This window comes from Taeniopygia guttata, chromosome 20 (assembly GCF_048771995.1).
Source record: "Taeniopygia guttata chromosome 20, bTaeGut7.mat, whole genome shotgun sequence".
In the NCBI taxonomy this organism is placed as follows: Eukaryota; Metazoa; Chordata; class Aves; order Passeriformes; family Estrildidae; genus Taeniopygia; species Taeniopygia guttata.
In genome coordinates, this window is record NC_133045.1 from 9,643,558 (window position 1) to 9,664,562 (window position 21,005).

General features: G+C 47.2%; 1 protein-coding gene across 1 annotated transcript in view; it reads right to left on the reverse strand.

The window, feature by feature from the left end:
- COL20A1 (collagen type XX alpha 1 chain) overlaps positions 1–21,005 on the reverse strand; it is a 51,796-nt gene that overhangs the window by 20,597 nt on the left and 10,194 nt on the right. Inside the window, exons 7-21 of the mRNA XM_030288728.4 lie at positions 20,393–20,548; positions 19,303–19,422; positions 18,974–19,138; positions 17,610–17,774; positions 16,498–16,670; positions 15,776–15,905; positions 15,087–15,232; positions 12,721–12,844; positions 11,645–11,784; positions 10,921–11,050; positions 10,251–10,393; positions 9,047–9,179; positions 3,750–3,892; positions 3,087–3,216; positions 2,527–2,583 (exon numbers count right to left, since the gene is read on the reverse strand). Of these exons, the coding sequence (XP_030144588.4) occupies positions 2,527–2,583; positions 3,087–3,216; positions 3,750–3,892; positions 9,047–9,179; positions 10,251–10,393; positions 10,921–11,050; positions 11,645–11,784; positions 12,721–12,844; positions 15,087–15,232; positions 15,776–15,905; positions 16,498–16,670; positions 17,610–17,774; positions 18,974–19,138; positions 19,303–19,422; positions 20,393–20,548 (2,055 nt within the window). The remainder of the gene's footprint in view (positions 1–2,526; positions 2,584–3,086; positions 3,217–3,749; positions 3,893–9,046; positions 9,180–10,250; positions 10,394–10,920; positions 11,051–11,644; positions 11,785–12,720; positions 12,845–15,086; positions 15,233–15,775; positions 15,906–16,497; positions 16,671–17,609; positions 17,775–18,973; positions 19,139–19,302; positions 19,423–20,392; positions 20,549–21,005) is intronic.

A 21,005-nucleotide genomic window follows, 5' to 3' on the forward strand; every position in this document is an offset into this window, starting at 1 on the left:
AAATATATGCACTTTCAAATTTTGTACCTGCAATTAAAAATACACACAGCAAAAAATGTATCTCAATTTGAGAGTCTGGCTTTTGATTTCTTTCAGAAAGCATGGAGAGTTTTGAAAATTTTTGCAGTTTGTCTTTCAGAAATCCTCTTGATGAATCCTCTGAGATGCCACAGGATAAAAAGCAAGACCAGAGAAGAGATGGGAATGTGAAGCTGAACCACGAGGCACCAGGGCTGTGAGCACTCTCTTTAAAGGCTCAGGTGAAGGGGTGTTTTAGCAAACAGCTCATGAATGCTATTTTCAATCCTCTGCTGCCACGTAAATCCCAGGCCATGGGTGCCAGATGGAGCTGGACAAAGGGAATGCTTGATGCAAAATGAGAAATGTCCCTGAAAATCAAGGACACTCAGCAGGATGGGCTGTTTCACAAGGGCATTTCTCAGTCACCAGGATAATGGAATCTAAGAGATCATTGTACTGAGGTTTCAGCATGGCCTTGCCTTTCTTCCATCAATGCCATTTCTTACCTCAGCAGCAGCCAAGCTTTTGTAAAATGTGCAAAACCTTTAAAGGAGGTGACTTACTTGCCCCAAAAGACATGAGATTTCCAGGCCTGTAAGAGTTTCAATGCCATTCCTCATGGTGAAGAAAGGGCACCTAAACCTATGACTCTGATAGCCATGGGACCACTAAAGCCAGGATTTAAACCTCAAAGGTGCTGTGACCTCTTTTGTTCCAACAGATGCTTAATTTTTTATATACCATAATTCCTGTAGAATTGGGTGTAAACTATTGAAGGGATCTATGGAAATCCATTAAAAACTCAGTTTCTGAATCTTGAGCCTTGCAATGCTGAGCCTGACAGCCCTTCCATGCAGGATCTTCAGCCTATACACTGCTCTTTCCCTTCTCCTTCCAGAAACCAACTTTTCTAAATCTTAGAGAATGGTTTGGGTTGGAAGGCACCTTAAATTCGTCTTATTCTACACTCTGCTATAGGCAGGGACACCTTCCACTATCCCAGGTTGCTCCAAGCTCCATCCAACCTGGCATTGGGAACTTCCAGGGATCCTTGGATTCCAGGCAGCCACAGCTTCGCTGGGCACCTGTGCCAGGGCCTCACCACCCTCACAGGGAAGAATTTCTTCCTGATATCTAATCCAAACATTTGGCTCTTTGTCAGTTTGAAGCCATACATCCTCTTTCTATCACTCCACACCCTTGTACAAGTCCCTCTCCAGCTCTGTCAGAACTGAAGCATGGTGAATGCAAAGCAAAAACGAAATTATCCCAAGAAAGCTGTAAACTTGCCCATTTTCCAGGTATCTGACTTTGTCTGGGAGTCAGTGAGCTCATTCTGACCCTTGCCCAGGCCCCAGAGTCCCTCTTGCTTCCATCCCTGGCAATTCTCTGCTGGTTCCCAGCTGGCAGCGCTGGGATTGCTCACTGCTCTTTGATCAGGCAATGCTCAGCTTGTGTGAAGCCTCTCAGAGTCAGGGCAAGGATCCCTGACACTGGCAGTTTCCCTTCTGCTTTGAAGATTCTTCCCTAGATTTTCCAGCCTAAGATTCCTGCTGTCTTGTTATTTCCTTTGGTTTTTGTTTTTCTCTCCAAATCCCAGCCCAATGCAGTTATTCACTGTTCAATGAACACTCACTCCTCCAACATCAGATCATTTCTCTCAATAATTTGGTTATATATCAATATTGGGGTTTTTATTGCACATCCAACTGTTTTCCCAGCATTGTTACATATTGTATCTCCTTCTTCAAAAAAACAAAAACCCAAAAAAACCCCAACTTTATATAACATAAAGAATTTAGTATTTCTTCCATTGTCTTTTCAGTTATCATAGCCAAACAGCTATATTAAATTCTACAAGGTGACTCATCAGCCTTTTGAGAGGTTGTTTTCTGCTTGAAAGTTCAAAAGACTTTTCCAGTGTGATCTGAACACCTCAATAACACTTGAAAACTGAATCTGCTTTGTCCTTTGTTGGCTATAAACTAATTTTTTTTACATCTAAGCTGCCTCATTCTTCAATCTTGACTTCACTCAATAAAATTTAAATCTGATATTTAGCTTGGAACAGTTTCAAATAGTCAGGAAAAGCCAGCAGTGCCACAATATCTGCATTGTGATATTTACTTATTAAAAACTTTTTATAACCCCATTAATTCAACATTTCTCACTAATCCATTTCATAGCTTGCTTTCTATCAGCTATGAGAGCATATGCTCATTAAATTTAATAAGGGACTTTACAGGGAATTTTAATTTAAAACATGTCACACTTCCCTGCACTACATTTTGGTCAAGTTGTGCAGAAAAGCTCTAAAATACAATTGGTCTCTTTACTGAGCCTGTTGTTAAGAAGTTCTGTGGTTTCTGCTTGTCCCTGGGCTGTCCCCAAGGGCACCTGTCAAGAGCTGATGGAGCTCCTGCTGCTCTGCAGAGCCCACACTGTGCTGTTTGCTCCTGAATTACAAACCAAGAGCAAAGCAGGGCTTTGGAGGAGATGATTTACCCTCTGCTTTAGGTGGGATGAATCCTCGGATGGAAGGGAATTTAGACAGCACTGGAGCTGAAAGAGAAACCAAACATAGAATCAGAAAGTTGGAAAAGACCTGAAAGACCATCAAGTCCAACCTTTGACCAAAACCCACCACACCCACTCAGCCACATCAGAAAGGGCCACATCTGCTCGGTTTTTAACACTTCCAGGGAGGGTGACTCCACCACTTCCCTGGAGAGCATTTTCCAACAATTAACCACTCTTTCAGTGAAGAAATGTTTCCTAATATCTGACCTGAACCTCTCCTGGCCCAACTTGAGTCCATGCCTGAGCTCTGTTATTCAAGATTGTGATGACAAGCTGGAAACTCAAAGGAATGCCAGCCTTCCCCACTCATCCCAGAATTGTCAATAACTCGCAGGAGTACAAAAATTGGGGCAGGATTTTCACTTTTCAAGGCTCATATTCTATTGCTGAGCAAACCCCTGGCTCCAGGCAGAGCCCAGTGCAAGTAAGGCCATTATTGTCCCAGCAGAGGTGGCCTGGAGGTGACAGATGGAGGAGCCCTGTACCTGTCCGGCCCGTCGTGGAGCTGCTCTGGCTCTCTCCCGTGTAGTGGATGGCAGAAATGGTCACCTTGTAGGCTCGGTCAGGCAGCAGGGACTGCAGGGTCACACTGCTGCTTTTGCCAGGAGCCATGATCTGCAATGGGGGAAGAAAAGATCCCAATGTTTGGGGTTCTCATTCCAGCTCTCATTCCAGCATTCCTGCTCGGCTCAGCCCACGAGGTTTGGCTGTGTGTTGCTGTTGGACTAGCAATGGCCAGAGGAAAAGCATTTTCCCATATAAATACCCCACTATTCCCCACGGAAATGCAGCAGAAGTGCCTTATAACAGGATTATCAGGCTGTTTAAGTAGGGAATCTTTTAAAAGAATTATATTTAACCTCCATAAGCCAGAGGGGCTTATCTCCCACCCCTCTGCCTTCCAAGAATTCCCTCCCCAGTTCAGGGAGTAGAGAAAGCTGTGTTATTGGTGGCTTTGATGGAGAAAAATATCTTAATTACAAAAGAGCCTTGGAGGTCTGTTTACAAAGCAACACATCAGCAAGGAGAGATTTGGATTTGAGCCCCGATATCCTAACCCTGACTGGAATGAGCAGAGCTCCTCTGGTCATATTGTCCCCATGGGCCTCTGGCCCGGTGTCTGTCCCACAAAGGAGCTGGACACTCACAGTTTGCTGGGCAGCAGCATCAGAAACAGGGCTGTAGGTGATTTTGTAGTGCTGAACTCGGCCGTCAGGAGGGGTCCAGTGCACCTGGAGGCTGCTGGGGGTCTCGGAGTCGATGAAGAGGTTGGTGGGTGGGCTCCGGGAATCTGTGACAGGGATGGGAGGTGAGCAGCACAAAAAGCAGGGAGGAATCTCTGCAAATGGAGCCAGCAGTGTTTGCTTCCAGGCCCATTTCTGAACGCCTCAGCTCTCTGCTGTGCAGGTAACCAGCACTCAGGGCAGCCACAAGCACCCAGGCAAGAGGGGAGAAAAATTCTGGAGGGATGGGGATTGCCCAGCTACAACACACCACAACTCAAATATTCAGCAATTCCAAGCCTAGGACATGGGAAAAATTCTTGCAGAGGTGAAAAAGTCCTGGAAGCACAAGGCAAAGAGACCCATTGTGCACATCATGAACAAACACCAAGGCTGCTTGAACTGGAACTGAGTTTCATCAAGCTGGACAAGCAGCTTTACTGGCAATTAAACCTGGATCACACATCAGAGTTAATCCATCATCATTTCTAATTTTTTTTTCAGCTTTTTCTGTTTTAAAGTTACTCTAAAAAAAAAAAAATGCCCAGAGCATCCAGCACACCAGAGTTCTGTCTAGAGCTTCTGACATCAACACCCATAGCCCTGGAATGGGTCACACACAGTGCCTGAGCTACCCCCTCTTCTCTGGCCCTGTCCTAGGATGGCTGGATGGATTCCAAACAGGTGATGGGCTGAGCCAGACAACCAGAAAAGGGTTTGCCAGAGACCATAGCTGAGCAATTTTTAATTACATAAGTGCATTTCTTTCCCTGGGGTCCTGCTGTGCAGCAAACTGGATCTGATGACAGAGGCTCTTATGCTGGAGGGATTTCTCTGAGCAGAGGTTGAGAGGGAGGAAGGGAAAGGCAGAGAGGGCGAAATCAGGTCAAAAAAAGGCTCAAGAACATGGGGTCATCTGCTCCTGGGGCTTGTTTCCAAGCATAAAGTCATTTGTCTGTCCTTGAACTCATGCTGGTGTGAAGACACAGAAGTTCTGGGCAGAGAAAAAGAAGAATTTATTCAGAAGACACTAAAAATGATGGGTGAGCCCTAAAGACAGTCAAAGATACACACTAAGGTGATGAGGTTTGTATTCTGCACTTTTCCTGTAAGGATGTTCTGCCCACCCAGCAAAGCCTGGGGTGACCTCAAAGCACAGGTTGAGTGAAGATCATTTGCATCTTCATTGATCCTCCTTCCCTTTTGTTTATAAAATGAGCTTACTTTTACTGAGGCTGAGCTGAGATTGCAGCAGCTGAATCAGGCTGGAGGTGTTGCTGTGCACCACCACGAGGTAAAGCAGAGAAGAAAACAAGAATAAAGTCACTTCAGCAGCTTTTTTATTAGTCAGTGATGTATCTTGGCTGCCTGCACTGGCTATTTCCTTCACCTGAGGTAAGGGGAGAAGGCTTAAGTGGACTTTAAAGGGAGAGTTAGGGGAAGTCTTTAGAGTCAGGTTTGTTCTGGAAAGCCCTCAGGCCTGGCAGAATTTGATGGCATGGATCTGACAGGGGACAGGCCACCTCCTGAAGCTGCCCTGGAGGATAGAAGCATCTCTGCCAGCATCTGTGTCTTTGTTTGCCTCTTCAGCCTCTGCTCCTCCAGGAGCAATCCCTGCCTGCTCTCAGAATCACAGGCACACAAATACTCAAATAAGAATAAAACTCAGGGCCTCACTCCATCCAAATGCTCACCTGCAATGATTATTATATATTAACTAAAGCCGTGTGTTTTCCTGCCATGGCTTGAAGCTTCATGCCCACATTTTAATCTCTTTTATTTGCCGTGCACACTCTGCTAGGAAGAGCTCACTGAGGAGCTGGAAAAAGAGATTTCCCCACAGCTTAGCTGGAGGAGCAGGGCACACAATGTAAAACATTTCAGTGCAAAGCCAACCAAGGTGGCTCAGCCCTGTTTTAGCATCATTTCCCATCCAAACTGCCCTCTCCTTGTCCTTCAGGATTATCAAGGGCCTCTTTTCTTTTGCTCAGGTTCTTTTTCCCCAGCCTGGATGAAAGAACTCTCCCTCAGCACAAAAGAAAGTCCTTGTCTGATTCTCAGCAGGACCAAAGCCACCCCTTCCAGCATTTTCCAATAATCACCATTCACTAACACCTCCTTGTCCCAGCAGATTCCTTCAGGAAAGCATCATCTGCACTCCCTGGGCTTGCTCGGAAGGTTTGTGTTTGAAGTACCACCAAGGTTGTTTATTAGTATGACAAGTGATCCCTGTGAAAGCCTTTGGTCAAGGATAAGGCCTTTGCTACACTTGACAATTTATAAAACAGACTGAAAGGAGAGCTCAACTCAAATGAGAATTCAGTCTAAATAGAACAGGGAAAAAAAGAAACATCAGAACTGTGGGTAAGCAGCACATTTTGACAATTTTGTTGTCTGTGGGAAATACATCAGCATGCTTTTGTTTCTGCTCTGCCTCTTGGAAAGTCTGCAGGGAAAAGTTTGCTAACTGGGTTACTGAAAATAATCCCAAACTTTTTTCTTTCCTCTAGTCAAAACAAACAATTTTAAAAAATCCAATATCTCCAAGACAAGAAGGGACCTGTACCATAACAATGTCTCCAAATTTTCTTTTCCAGCTAAGGTTACTCACTGTTTTTGAATTCATAAAATAACAAATCTCAAACCATAACTTTGAAACAACTTTTTCTCCTACCAGAAAGACGAGTGGCCTCATCCCAGTCCTTCCAAATGATACATCACAGTGATGAATGTTGTTGGTTTTTATAGGAGGATGTTGTTTCTGGTGACCTATATTTTGTGAGGGATTGGTGTCTGCAGGGTCCCATGAATGCAATATATTTGGTCTCAAAATGGGTGTTTCAGGTGAGACAAGAGGCACTACTGGCCCTGAATAAAATGAACTTGGTGTTTTTCCCTCACCCCAGGGGCAAAACTTGCTTCCATTTCACAGAACCATAGGCAAAGAGACCTGGCAATTTTTTCCCTTGACCTTCAAAGAAGAAAGTACTCCAGGGAGGCTGAAGGACAGGGAGAGGATCTTGTGTTACCTGTTCCTGCTGAGTTTCACTTCAGTCCTTGCCCTTAAACTTCAGCATTTCTTGGAAATTCTACCAAGACATTTTTAAGAGAAACTTCATGACTTGACCTATCCTTACAAAAAGGGATGTTGCCAAGAGAGGGGAAAAAAGAAAAGCAATGATAAAAGCAAAAGAAAGCACTTCCTCCCTCCCACAACCTCCCCTAGCACACACTTTTGGTGTTGTTCAGCACAGCCTGATCAATGCTGTTCACCACCTGGCAACACAAAGTCTGCCATCCTGAGGAGACCCAGGGAGCTTTCATCACTGTGTCAGCCCTCAGAATTCCATGTCATAATGAAAATTAAGGAGAAGAGAGCTCAAAAATCAGACCCAGAGGTCTGGGTTTTCAGATAACATCAGAGATTTCCGTGCTGTGTCTGAATGAGTTGTGAGAACCAGCTCTGATGGTAGACTAACACCACTGGACATCCTGACCAGGCACAGTACAGGGTGGCAGCTTCTGCTTGAAACACTGCAGATTTGAAATATAACCCTATCCCAGGAGTTCCCAGAGTCCTGCCTAGTGCCTCATCATCCCATCCACTTGTTGCTCAAGCCTTCAGCAATTTTCTGGCATTCCCAGGTTTCCCCTGACCTGCCCTGGAGCAGCTCTGGAAATCCCCAGCCCCTCCCTTCTGTGCCACTTCTTACTTTAAACACTAGAAAAGAATTAGCATCAAAACCATTGATTTCATGTGTAAATATTGTCTGGGAGGAGTGTGGCAGTGTCCTGAGTGCTCCTGCAAAGGGACCAGCAGCACCAGGCACTGAGCCCTGTGCTGGCTGCCCAGCTGCACACCTGGATTTCTGGAGAATTCTATTTTCTTCATGCAGAAGGCAGAGCCTGACAATTCCCAAGGGTCCTGCACAAGGACAGCAGCTGACAAACAGAAATCAAATTGCTTTCCCTGCCCTGCTGGGGTGCCAGCAGCAGCAAGGACTGCCTTGTGCAAATGTGCCTAGAAGGGCACCGTCACGTGTCATTTTGTTGGGCTGAGAGAGCTCCTCTGACACTTCATAATTCATAGCTTAAAACATAGTAATTAATTTTCCTACAGCCTCCAAACAGCTCTAATTGTCCTCTTGTCATCATATATCAGTAGGATGCTTGCTTTTCTTTTTTCTTTTGTCAGTATGGAGTGCCAAGGTACTTGTCTGAGGTAGCTTCCTATAAAAAATGGTTTTATTATTTATTATTAATAAAATCTGAGCTTCTTATTCCAAGATTACCATTTACTTCAAGCTTCATCAGCTCAACATCAGCCTAAATGAGTTTATTCTGCAGAGGAGGATGAGATCTGAGAGGGGAGAGAGGACTGCTGGTGTTGAAGTGCTCCATTCACTACCAGCAAAGCCATTTTACAGGCAATATTAATTACCAGGACCTGTGTGAGTGCCACTTTTTAACCTCATATCCTGCCTGTACAAAGCCAGATTTAGACAATGCTTCCAAGGCAGAGTGTGCCTGCAGGATTGCCTCCCAAATTTGTAAATGCCCTCAGTGAGGCACAGCTCAGCAATGACAGAGCCCAGGAAAGCCTCACCCTCCCTTCAGGCAATATTTCATTAACAAGAACCATCCCTTAGGCAGCACAGGGACATGTTCAGCTGGACATCCTCAGAATTCATTTCCATCCATGCACTACACTGAGGCAGGAGTGGGATGAAACAAGAGGACACAGTCTCAAGATACGTCAGGGAATTAGGAAAAAATTTTTCACTGAAAGAATAATAAAATACTGGAATTGTCTTCCTAGGGAGGTGGTGGAATCACCATCTCTGGATATGTTTAAAAAAAGACTGGACTTGGCACTTGGTGCTATAGTCTAGTTGTGGTGTTAGGGCATAGGTTGGACTTGATAATCTTAGAGGTCTCTTCCAACCTCATTATTCTGTGATTCTGTGTGATTCTGTGAAGTGTATTTTACATGGAACCTAGAGGTTATCATCTGTGCACCAGCCTGACGTGATTGTCCAGCCCCTCATTCTCAGGACAGATTGAAAACATTTTCGGACAGAAAACCTAAATATCTCTAGCTTTTTTCAGACATTTGGGTTTGTGTTTTCAGAGCTGGAGGTGACCAGCCTGAGCTGCAGGTGTGAGGGATCCCACGCCCTGTTTGCCATCCCTGGGCTGTGGCTGCAGCTCTGGGCACTTACTGGTCCTGTGGTGAACAGAAACGGTGTCGCTTCGAGCACCATCTTTGTAGTAGGCCCAGATGGAGATTTTGTAGTCAGTGTTCTTCTGCAGGCCAGGCAGGATGGCTGTGGCCACATTTCCAGCCAGGGAGAGCTGCAGGAGGAGAGGAGAGGAGTCAGCCCCACTGCCAGGAATCCCCAGGCGGGTTCGTGCCACCCAGGCACCCGGCCCACAGATTGTCCCTAGGCACAAATGAGTTAGCACCAGCTGGTGTTTGTTTGGGGGTTCCAAACGAAAACCAGTTGGTTTGTTTGGGGTTGCACACGTGCAGGCAAAGGCAAAATTCCAGCTGTGAGTAATGCAGAGCAGATGCCTGTGCATGGCAGCCCAGTCAGGATCAGAGCTCCTGCAGCACCACAGCACAGAGCTCTGACACAAGGCAGTGCCTGCCTGCAGCACAGAGTCCCTTCTAGGGGAGCTGGGGACAGTAGCCCTCTGTTCCAGCCCAAATAGAACGTGTTTGGTCTCACTCATTGCAGGAAAGACTTGGGTATTGAGCCTAGATTTAAAGTGCTGTTTGATCTCATACTGAAAATAGGGGCTTCAGATGGAAGAGGGCACCTTCTCCATCCCTGCCACACCTGCACCAGCTCTGTCTCTTGTCATTCTCCTCTGTTTGCTCCTTACTTGGACCTCATCCTTCCCAAAGAGCAGTATCCCGAAAGTATCAGTGCTTCCTAGCAGTGAGGAGAAGAGAAAATGCTTCACCTTCTTAGAGGCAATACCTCCAGCTATAAACACTTGAGTATTTTCTTTTTCTTATCCACAACATCTTGACATTGGGGACTGGTGATCCTCTGCAACCCCAGATCTTTTTCTACTGAATTGCTTCTTAGCTGTTTGTTCTACATCCTGTATACCTATGGTTAATTATTCCTGCCTAAGCTTAATACTTTCTGCTTGTCCCTATTAAATTTCATCCTTGAGGTTTCCCAGAACACTTCTGCAATCTTCCCAGAGCCTGTAGGACTCTGCCCTGCTGACCCTCCTCCTTCCAGCCCCCAAGGTGACTGCTGCACTGAAAGCCAGACCCAGGGGGGATCCTGCTGAGCTGTTCAATTGCTGGAGTGCACTTCCCTGAATACTTTTGCACAGCTCTCTGCCACTCCAGCAGGTGAGCCCAGAGCCAGCCCAGCCTGCCCAGAGCTGTGTGCAGGCTCATACCTCCTGAGGCTTCTCTCCACTGGCTGTGCTCCACTTGATCTGATAGACAACCACATCCGAGGCAGCGACAGCTTCCCACTGCAGGCGGAGGCTGTTCCCGGAGAGTTCAGTGACCTTCAGAGCCCGAGGAGGGGGGACCTTCACTGAGGGGTGCACAAGGAACAGGAGCTGAAGTGCAGGCTCTGACAGCACCCTGTCACAGCCAAGGTGGGGAGCAGATGGCTGGGGAGCAAAACATCAACCAAGCAGATGTCTGAGACCAGCCTGTCTGTCGCTTCTTCAGACCCATATGACAACAGTCATCAGGACAGACAGGGGTAAATTATTTTTAAAGCCCTAATTATGACAGGTTATCTGGTTTATGGAGAGCATACATATCTCATCAGTTTTGTAAAGGGGAGAAGGCTAGGAGGGCTCTCAAGGATGCAGGGGTTAGTGATACATCATGCTTCTCTTCATTTGCTTCTTTTTTTTATCCCTTCCACCTCATTTTGAGCATAACACAGTTGGACATATTCCACACACACAGAACAGCAACCATCTGTGCTCTGTGCAAGAGCTTTGGCCACGAGCTGCTGGGGCCAGTCTGCAAAACATCCGAGTTCAGAGGCACACGAGCCAACTTTGTCACCTCTCACCGAGGCCAGAAGTATTTCTGTTCCTTACTTACAGGTGGTGACATTGCCAGTAATTGGAAAGGAGTCCCCTTCATCATAAGTAGACCTGACACTGATGAAGTATTGCGTGAGGGAGGACAGAGGTCTCAGGACAGTGGATGTTGCAGTGCCAGGAACTTCCACCTGCAGTGGGGGAGTTGTGTGAGTACTGTGAGAGACAGGCTGAGACACCTGGCCTTGTTCAGCCTGAAGAAAAAGACACAGATTATTGCTGCCTTTCAGCATTTAAAGGGAGCTTATAGGAAAGATGGGAACAGACTTTTTTAGCAAGGCCTGATGCTATAAGACAAGGGCTCCTGGCTTTAAACTAAAAAAGGTAGATTTAGATGAGGTATAGGAAGACTTCTACAACAAAGGTGGTGCAACACTGGCACAGGTTACCCAGAGAGGTGGTGGATGCCCCATCCCTGGAAACATTCAGGGCCAGATTGGATGGGGATCTGAGCAACCTGATGTAGATGAAGATGTCCCTTCTCACTGCAGGGGAGTTGGACTAGATGGCTATGGATGTCCCTTCCAACACAAACCATCCTGTGATTCTAGAGGGTACAGCTGCACAGAGGGCAGCATGTGGTGATAACTGCAGCAAAAGTGCCCATTTCAGAGTTAAAACTCTGCCAGCACACAGGCGCTCCCTGAACCACTTAGCTGAAGGAGAACAGGGCGTTATCCAACTTCCCAAGTTTCTTTTCCTCCCCCCAGCCCTTGAGGACTCACCTGGCCAGCGTTGCCCCCTCTGCTAGAGACATAGGTGAGGTGGTGGGCGCGCACGGCCGGGGCTGCGGGCTCCCAGCTGACCCGCACGGACGCGTGGCTCAGCTCCGAGAAGCTCAGGTACCTGGGGGGACTCAAGGCCACTGCAACAACAGTTAGTGACAGTGCTCCCAGCCTTTCCAGGCCTGCACAGAGGAAATGCCACCCGCTGCCTCCTGCTGCTCCTAGATGATCCCACTTGAACTAAGAGGCTCGTTTATTATGCAGGAAAATATTCCCTTTATTCACTGTGATGCCTTGTGAAGGCTGACCTAGAACAGAGACTTGATGGAGCTAAAGAATAAAGCAGGGATTTATTAAAAGGATCTCCTTCATGGATCCACCTTGGGCAGAACAAGAGCCCAGCCAGGGCTGCACCCAAGGTGAACCAAAATGGTCACAAAATGTATGACTGCTCATGAGATCTCTCACTTTTATAAGTTCTGCTCCATTTGCATATTGGAGTTCATTGTCCAATTATAGGCTTGGCTTATGAAGTCCCATCCTTATTTTTCTCTCTTCAGTCCATCGTTGTTTATGCTCTTGGGCCTCAAATTTGGATCATTTTTCTTTGGTCCTCAGCTAGAGAGGGAATTCTTTTGTCTAGGTACTCTGTGAAGAGTGCTTACTGTCTCTTAATATGCAGCTCAGACCTACACACTAAAGCAGTACAGAATCTGGAAAATATAAAAGCTAAAACCTGAGGCATCAACTACTACATGCACATCTGGAAGGCTATGAAGGGCTGCTGCAGATTTAGGTGAGGAAACAGCCAGATGATCACCTTTTCCCCCTAGACAACAAAGACTTCAAGGAACCCCTCTTTCAGGGGTCCTTTATTACCAGGGAAACACCACTCCTTTTTCACAGCTTTCCCTGCTGCTAGAGATCCCCTTGAGGAGCAATATTCTCTTCAGATCCAGCAGAAAAGAGGCAGCATGTGTACAAGCCACATGCACAATATGGGAAGCACCTCACTGAACACATCTCTCCTGCCCTGAGTGTTTAATAACAGCTCAGGAAGCAGCAGCAGCACTTACGGGTGGTTTCCTGGATGCTGGCTGGATCACTGGCATCTTCCCCATACATGGCATACACTGCCACGGAGTACCCAGTGCTGGGGGACAGCCCCTCCAGCAGCACCTCGGGCTGGGTCACCTTCACCTGCCAACAGAGAGGGGGTTTAGGGTACCCTTCAGCTCTAGGGAACCTCCCAATGTGTTTAAGACAGCAGGACCTTACAGAGACACAGACCGAGGACCTTTTGGTTACACTGAGGGGACATCTCCAGTCTAGAATGGTCTTAGAATCAGAATATCACAGAATATCCCAAGCTGGAAGGGACTCAGATCAGCAGAGTCCAAATCCTGTTCCTGAACAGGAAAACCCCAAGAACCCCACCATGTGCCTGAGAGTGTTGTACAAATGACCTCTGTCACCCTGCTGCTGTGACCATCCCGTGCCCACCCACCCCGTGGGTACAGAACCCTTCCCTCATATCCCCCCTAAAGCTGCCCGGGCACAGCTCCAGCGGTTCCCTCCCAGTGTCCCTGGTCACAGAGAGCAGAGATGGGAGCTGGCCTTCCCTTCCCCTCATGAGGACACTGCAGAGCTCGATGATGTCTCCCCTCATTCTCCCCCTCTCGGGTCCCTTCCCCACCTGGGCAGGTGCTCTGACACCAACAACCCCCTTGGGGATGTGCGGCGCCTCCTCCTAACCCGGCTCTGCAGAGCTCTCACACCAAAGCGCTGCTGCTGCTGCTCTGCCTGGCATGGGGGGCATTCAGGAGCTGCCATCCCTCTCTCCTCACAGCCTGGGAAGCTCTGGCAGCAGCGCTGTGCCAGAGCCGCGGAGCAGCCGGGCTGCTGCCATCTGCTGCCAGCGCAGCACAGGCACTGCTCCGCTCCTGCCAGCCGCACAAAGCCTTTAGCACATCCAGGAGCCTGCACCCATCGCAGCACGGTTTATAAGAAGATGGGGACATTTAAATCCTGGTTTTGCAGACATCCCATAGGTCTGGAGCATTGCGCTCTTACAGGGAGTAGGTCAGGTAACTGTGGAAATGTTTTAGTATGCTGAAATGTCAATTTGAATGTTGGTGTTGCTTCAAGTGTTCTGGATATTATAAAAATCCCATGATTATGCCCTGAAAGCATGTCGGAATCTGTGATATTGATGATTCAGACATTATAAAAAGTCTCTGTCTGTCAGCCCTGCTGCCAAAGCAGAAGCCATAATTCGTCTGTGCTGGTTTCAAGGTTGTTTATTCTGTTTATCTCTAACATGTTCTGCTGCCCTGCCGCAGCTCTGTCCTGCAGGGCAGCGTGTGGGGCTCTGCCCTCAGTGGGATGTTACAAACATTAAATACCACAAACTACCTGTGCTGGATTTACAATAATGTGCCAATATCTGTCACCTACGTTGGACAGTGTGTCCCCAGCCTGAACCAACAGAAAAATGCCAACACTGCAGTGAAACATGGAGGGCATGAAGAAGGAGAAAAAGGACAAGACACACCCAATTTCCTCCATCTTGTCCCCTTTGGACCCCTTATCTAGAATCCTAAAATTTTACTTTTGCACCCGTGCCACACTTAATTATTACTCATATCAAACACTCAGAGCCTGTGATTCATCCTGTAAGATTGAAAACTCTTTTCCATGGACAGAGATCACAGCCAGTGTCTCTGGGGGCTCTGTCCAGGGGGGTTCCTGACCCCCTGCCAGGGTCCCAGACCTGCCAGGGCAGCCAGAGGGAAGCCCTGGACTCCCACAAAAGCAGAGTATTAATTGTTCTGGTTTGAAAACCATCCTGTCGCTATTGCTGTGCATTCAAAGGGGGAATCTTAGTCAAAGAGGCAATAAATGTTCCTCCCCACTCACTTTGTTTTTTTAAAATTCATATCCTCAGCCTACAGGTACTCCAGATAAGTCATTATAATGCACAACAAAGGGTTCTTAGATGTTTCTAAGGTTTTTCCATTCATCAAGCATTGTTTTATTCATCTCCAGTATTGTAAGTCTGCTTTCAGATGTCAGCAAATTCACCCTAACACATTTTCAATTAACATTTAAAGATGCACACAGTCAAGATGTTTATGTATAGCCTCAAGGATACACTGATTACACTTGGGGCTGCACGGATGTGAATTCAGTGCCTTGGTTTCCAGGGCCCCCAGATCTCTCCCTTGACTTAATTTCCCACATGAAACCCTTGCAGTTAGAAATCGTTTTGAGACAAACCATGAAAAAAAAAAATCTTTTATGAAAGCTGTTTCTGGCAATAATTCTGATACATTTTTTTTTTCTTTGACCATATGATACCAATTGCCAAAGCTTAGAGCTAGCACTGAACTCAGCCCAGACAGAGAAAAAACAATGTTATCACGATTGTCACAAACTCTACCTCTGTTGTGTAGTCCTCTGCTCCATCAGGGGCTGCAGAGCAGAGCACCAGGTAGTGTGTGGCTCCCTGGGCTGCTTTCCAGCTCAGCCTCAGACTGTTGTGGCTCAGCTCAGAGACGCGCAGGGAGCGAGGGGGAGACAAAGGCACTAAAGAGAAAAACAAGGCACAAAGGTACCTTCAGTGTATGAGGTCTGAAACAACTCAAAGCCCAGGGGACACCTGGCTTTACAACAGCTACTGCAAGCTGGTGGGCACTTACCCCATATTTACCACAGTCTCTATGCTACAGAGAGTCTAATTCACTTGGAGACCATGGATTTAAAATTTTAAAAAGCAGCAAAGAACTGCAATATATTGCTAGCAGGGTGTGTTACTATCACATTTATTTCAGAGCAGTCTGGAACAGTTTCTACACTCTATAGGGAAGGAGAAATCCTATTATAGGAGTATAGAATATATTCTATATACTCTGTAGGAGTATAGAAACTATTCCACATAGGTGGAAAGGACCCCTGGAGGTCTCTGGCCCAGCCACCTGCTCAAACAGTTTGCTCAGGGTCTTCTCTGCTTGAGTTTTGAGCATCTCCAAGATAAAGAGAGCTGTAGCAGGCTGAACTTGAGCTGGGAAATACAGAAAGCTGAGGTGGTCAGACCAGCCACGAGCACAGATCTCTCTACTCACGACCTACGTGTGGAGGTGACGCCTCTCAGCCCATCGCCCGCGGCGCTGTCGTACACGGGGATCACCGACACCAGGTACTCCGTGTGCGACGTCAGGTTGGACAGCTGCAGGGAGGACACTGCTCCCTCTAAAACCACCTGCAAGCACAAGGCAGGGCTGTCAGGGCAGCGAGGTGCTGCTGCTCTTCAGCAATGGAATGGCTCAAGTGGCCAGGAGTGGCTCCTCCGTGGCACATCTGTGCCCAGAAACACGAAGTCCAGTTGCCTTCTGTGCTTTGTGCTAGCTAAAATCTCTCCAAAACGGAGAGGTGAGAGGCAGAAAGGATTCCTCTCCTCTAAGCCTGGGATTTGTGCAAACACTTAAGCACAAAATTCTAGTCATGCTCTCAATGAAATCAATGGAAATTCATCCACAACTTGGATTCGCTTTTTAAAATCATATCCATCACAGATGAGTATCCTTGGACAGATCGCTGTACCCAAGTGTCTTCTTTGAGTCAAAACACATGATTTAGGGAGGGGATAACACTGGCTAAGAGAAAAATGAACATCTCCTATCTTGTCACCCTATTACCTCATTGCATTTACATCTCATTGTAAATTTAATTTCATCTCTGGCTTAACTGATGTCCCGCTCCCACCCTCTTTTTTTCCACCCAAGCCTACTTAATTTCCCAGCCACCATCTGGAAGCTGTGGCAGTCTCAGGTGTCCAGGGAAAGGTGTCTCACCTCTTTGGGGGTCCCACCCTTGGATGGATAATACACAACTCGGTATTTCTTTGGTGGTCTCAGAGGAGGGCTCCAGGCCAAGTGCATGCTCTTGGAGGTCACAGCAGATATTTTCAGGTCAGTTGGGCTGAGCTGGGGACCTGTGTTCACAGGAGTGTCTTTCACAGCGCTGCCTAGGAAATTAAAAACAGAGTTATTTTCCTACATTCACACTTCTCGTGCCAAACATACTTTCCAGCTCATAAATATGAGTGACATTTTTCAAATCAAGTTGCAGTCTCCTTCCCTATAGAGTACAGAAACTGTTCCAGACTGCTCTGAAATAAATATTTTAAAACTGGCTGTACAGAGAACATAAATACTCCATAAAGAGCAGGCTGTGTATTTTTCTGGGTGCTGCAAATAATTCTTCAAAACAAGTCTGCATTCCTCAATCACAAAAATTTGCCAAAATTACCAAGCAAAAATTACTTCGGTTTCTTTTTGAAGAAGCTAGTTTTTCTTCAGCCTAACCTTCACCTTTGTAAAATGTCTGTTTATGTCAAATACAAATCAATAAGAATAAATTAATTTATTTACCTCAATGTCCAGAGCATTAAAATAAAATTATGTTTGAAATTCAGATGTTCCTATTCTGCTTAGGTCAATCTGAGAGCAAAAAGAGATAGAAATATGTACATGATATTTCTCCTGAGGATCTAAGCTAACATGTGGAGTGGTTCTTCACACTCTTCACCATGCAAACTGTTCCCCAGCAAAGGAAATAAATGGCTGCTTGATTTCAACTTGAAAATGCCTTGGAGATCCATAATTTAAAGTTTAGTGGAGAAAAAAAAGTGTATAAATGTTTTGTCATCTCATCCTACCTCCACATTTACCCCATACTCTTTCCCTAGTATATTTCCATATTAGTTCTTCTGATTTTTCTGCCTTTTTTTTGGTTGGAAGAAACTCAGAAAAGGAGATGGATACAACACATTTATTACCCCTCTGATGAAGGAAGAGCGAAGGGAAGCCCCTTTTCCCTATAATGGTAATTGCTGTCACTAGGCGATTTTGTCCTCCAAGAGGAAGGAGGATGATGAGCAGCAGGAAGGGAGGCCCCACTTCACCTGTGGTGTCCTTGTGGCTCCTCTCCTTGATCCTGGCGCACAGGACCCGTGTGAGTTTGCCCACCAGGGAGCTGAGCAGGGGGAAGTCCAGCACGTTGTAGACGCTGAGCTCCAGCGGCTCCGAGGCCACCTGCCGCAGCTCCGCCTCGTCCGCGTTCTTCACCCCTGCCGCCAGAGAACCGGCCTGAGAAATCCCAGACAGGGGCTCACCACCACCCTGCTCCCCCAGCACAGCCTCCCCATGGGCACAGTGGTGTGTTTCCTGCAGCAACATCCCTGCAGCAACCACCTCAGCCCAGCCTGGAAGAGCTTTCAGCCCAGAAGGCCTTTAACGGCCTGGAGACAGCCTGGGGAATCTTCCTTCTGTTTTCCTGCCTCCACACCACTTGCAGGCTTTGCTGTCAGAAAGGTAGATAGTTTTCAACCCAAGAGGCAGCTGGCATAAACAGATGAGGGATTGAATGAGCAAACAACCATTTTATATTTATGAGGTGCCAGCGCTCCCCACTGAGAGCCTGTTGTTCGTCAGAACATCACATTGCATTTCAACAGAGTCAGGGATGAGCAAAAAGCAGCCCTTTTATATAACAGAACTTCTCCATCACGCAGCATCCTCCATCCTCATCCTCCAGCTCCCCATCCTCGTTAACTCTCTGCTGATCAAGCCCCACAATACAACTCATTTTTCTTCTCAGAACTAAGTTCAAGGTTCCCTAACAATGTCCAAAGAGGCTCAGCAGCTCTCTTCCCTTGATAAATGCCACTTATCTGCATAACCCTATGCAATAAACCCTCACTTGTATATTCCAAACATAAATTAGCACTTAAACTTTTGGAGATTGCAATTTTATGGGAGTTTTTATGCAACATTATTGCTCGTGTATCAGTCTCCAGCAGACCTCAAGGCCAGAGCTGCTCAAGGCCATTCTGTGTCTCGGTGTTTCTGGCAGACAGTGAAAAGCAGATAATGTTGTTATTCAGAGAAATGGGAAGTTGTGAGAGGCAGTAATTATACAGATCTCCTGCCATCCCCAATACAGTGTTCTCTTGCCTTATCCCACAGCTAAGAATATTGTTTTCATGGCAGTGGTCCCTGAGGCTCCCAAAGTTCATTAGATGGGAGGTGTGAAATCTCTCATGTGAATACTTTCTCCAAAAAGAAAATATCCTTTGATGACACTGCCTCGGCTGAATAAATGAGTTAATTTTCATCTGAGTTACATTGTAATGAGGTCTCACCCACTACCTCAGTTCTACAGCCTCAGGATGCTTCTGTCAAAGTTGAGGGAACATAACCTTCAATTTGAAGATGACCAAAAATAGGTTGGCTTTTTCCTTCAGCTCATCAATAGCTGTGATCTTACCAATGGCAAATATCTCTATGCCCAGGTTTTTCAAGGTCTGAGCAGCCAGGTTAGCATCATCCTGGGATTTCCCATCGGTCAGGAGGATTACCAACTTCTCAGCCTCCAGCCGGGCACCAGCATCTGGTTTCAGATTCTGCTCCAGGACATGGGTCAGTGCTAGACCTGGGGAGGGGCAGAGATGGAGGTTGTGCCACAGCCTTCCAAAAAACCCCCATGCCTTTACTGTTCTCTCTGCTCCCCAGTGGCCACAGTCCCCACAGAGCACATTACCCCTGGGAACAGCTTCCCCCACTGTGGCTGGTTAGAGCCCTGCCAGGTGGAGTTACCTGTAAAGGTGTTGCCACCCTTGTAGCGCAGATTCCTCACGGCCTCCAGCACCTGTTCCCTCGTGGAGTAAGTGCTGAGCTCCCACTCCGTGCGGGGGTCACTGCTGTACTGGGACAGCCCTGGGGAACACAGGAGCTGTGGGCATCGAGCCAGCCCAGGTGAGCTCAGGAGGCCCACTCTGGTGGCAGGAGTGGCAGGGAAGATGACCCAAAATAATGACAGGGACTGGGGGTGAGCAGATGAGGCTTCTAACTCCACTTCTCTGCATGGTTCTGAGTAAATCACATGAAGTTGAGTCAGGGGAGGCTTAGGCTGGATATCTGGCAAAGGTTCTTCCCCCAGAGGGTGGTGGGGCGCTGAACACGTTCCCCAGGGCAGTGGTCACAGTTCCAGGCCTCACAGAGCTCAAGGAATGTTTGGATAATGCTCCCAGGCACAGGGTGAGATCTTTGGGGTGTTCTGTGCAGGGCCAGGACTTGATGATCCTTGTGGACCCCTCCCAAATCAGAATATTCCACAATTCTGTGATTCTACAGTCCTGCCACGCTGGCAGCAAAGCGATGCCTCAGACCCCACGTGGTACAGGTGTACACACCCCTGTCCTGATGATCACAGGTATTTGATAAGGTGTCAGGGTTAATCCAGGTCAAACAATCAGCTGCAAGGGCTGAGAAGGATTTACCCCATCCTATTTCATGTACAGCCTGGCTGTCAGCATCTCTCAGAGCTGGAAGCAGCCCCATTCCCTGCTGAACTCACAGCAGCCCCAGCGGGGCATTGCCGCTGCCCTCAGTGCATTGGTGGCTGAGCACCTCATCAGAGATGGCAGCAAATCCCAAAAGTACCTCAGCATCACCACCCGACCTAGGGCTGCCCAAAGACAGCGCTGCTGTTCACTGTGCAGATATTTCCCACAGCCACTAGAGGCCAGAGCTTGCTGCCAGATGGGAAAAGCTCCCAGGAGCAGCCCAAAGACCCCATCCTAAAGAAATAACAGCTCCCAGGAGGAGCACACAACCACAGGGACAAGAGACCAAGGCCCCTTCAAACATCAACATCCCAAGGTCAGGAAACAGGAGCATGTCCTACCTACTCTTATCTTGTCTTCTGCAATACTGAATGGGGAAATCAAATTGCTCAGGAACTCCTTAATGAGTTTGAAGTTGTTGCGGCCGATGCTCCAGGAGCCATCCACAAGCAGGACGAGATCAATCATGGCAGGTGTGTCACACTGAAACTGGGAGCCTGCAGGGGAAAGGTTTGATACCGAGAGAAGCAATTGTAAGGAGGAAAACCTGCTTCACTTTTAAGATAAAAATCAAATCTGCTGTGCAGAGCCTTGTCTGGATGGTGGAATGGACCATCTGCCAGTCTGGCACGTGTCAGCATCCTGTGAAAACCATGGAGCCAAGGATAACCCATCTCAGCACCTTGAAATGGAGTGGTGTGCAGCTGCACCTCTGCAAAGAAGGGGTTAAAGCTGTCAGGAAGCATGTGCTAACCCAAGCACTGCTCTCTGCAAGCTGTCAGCTCCATTCCATCCCTGCCCCAGCCCAGTGCTTCCTTTTATCTAGCTTAAGTCTCCAAGAATTGCAGGTGAGTGCTTAATTCCATTCCATCACGAGATCCCCTGTGGGCTACAATTATTTCATGGCTTTATATGAAATCCAATCTCTCAGTAAAAACCTGCTGGCACCATGGA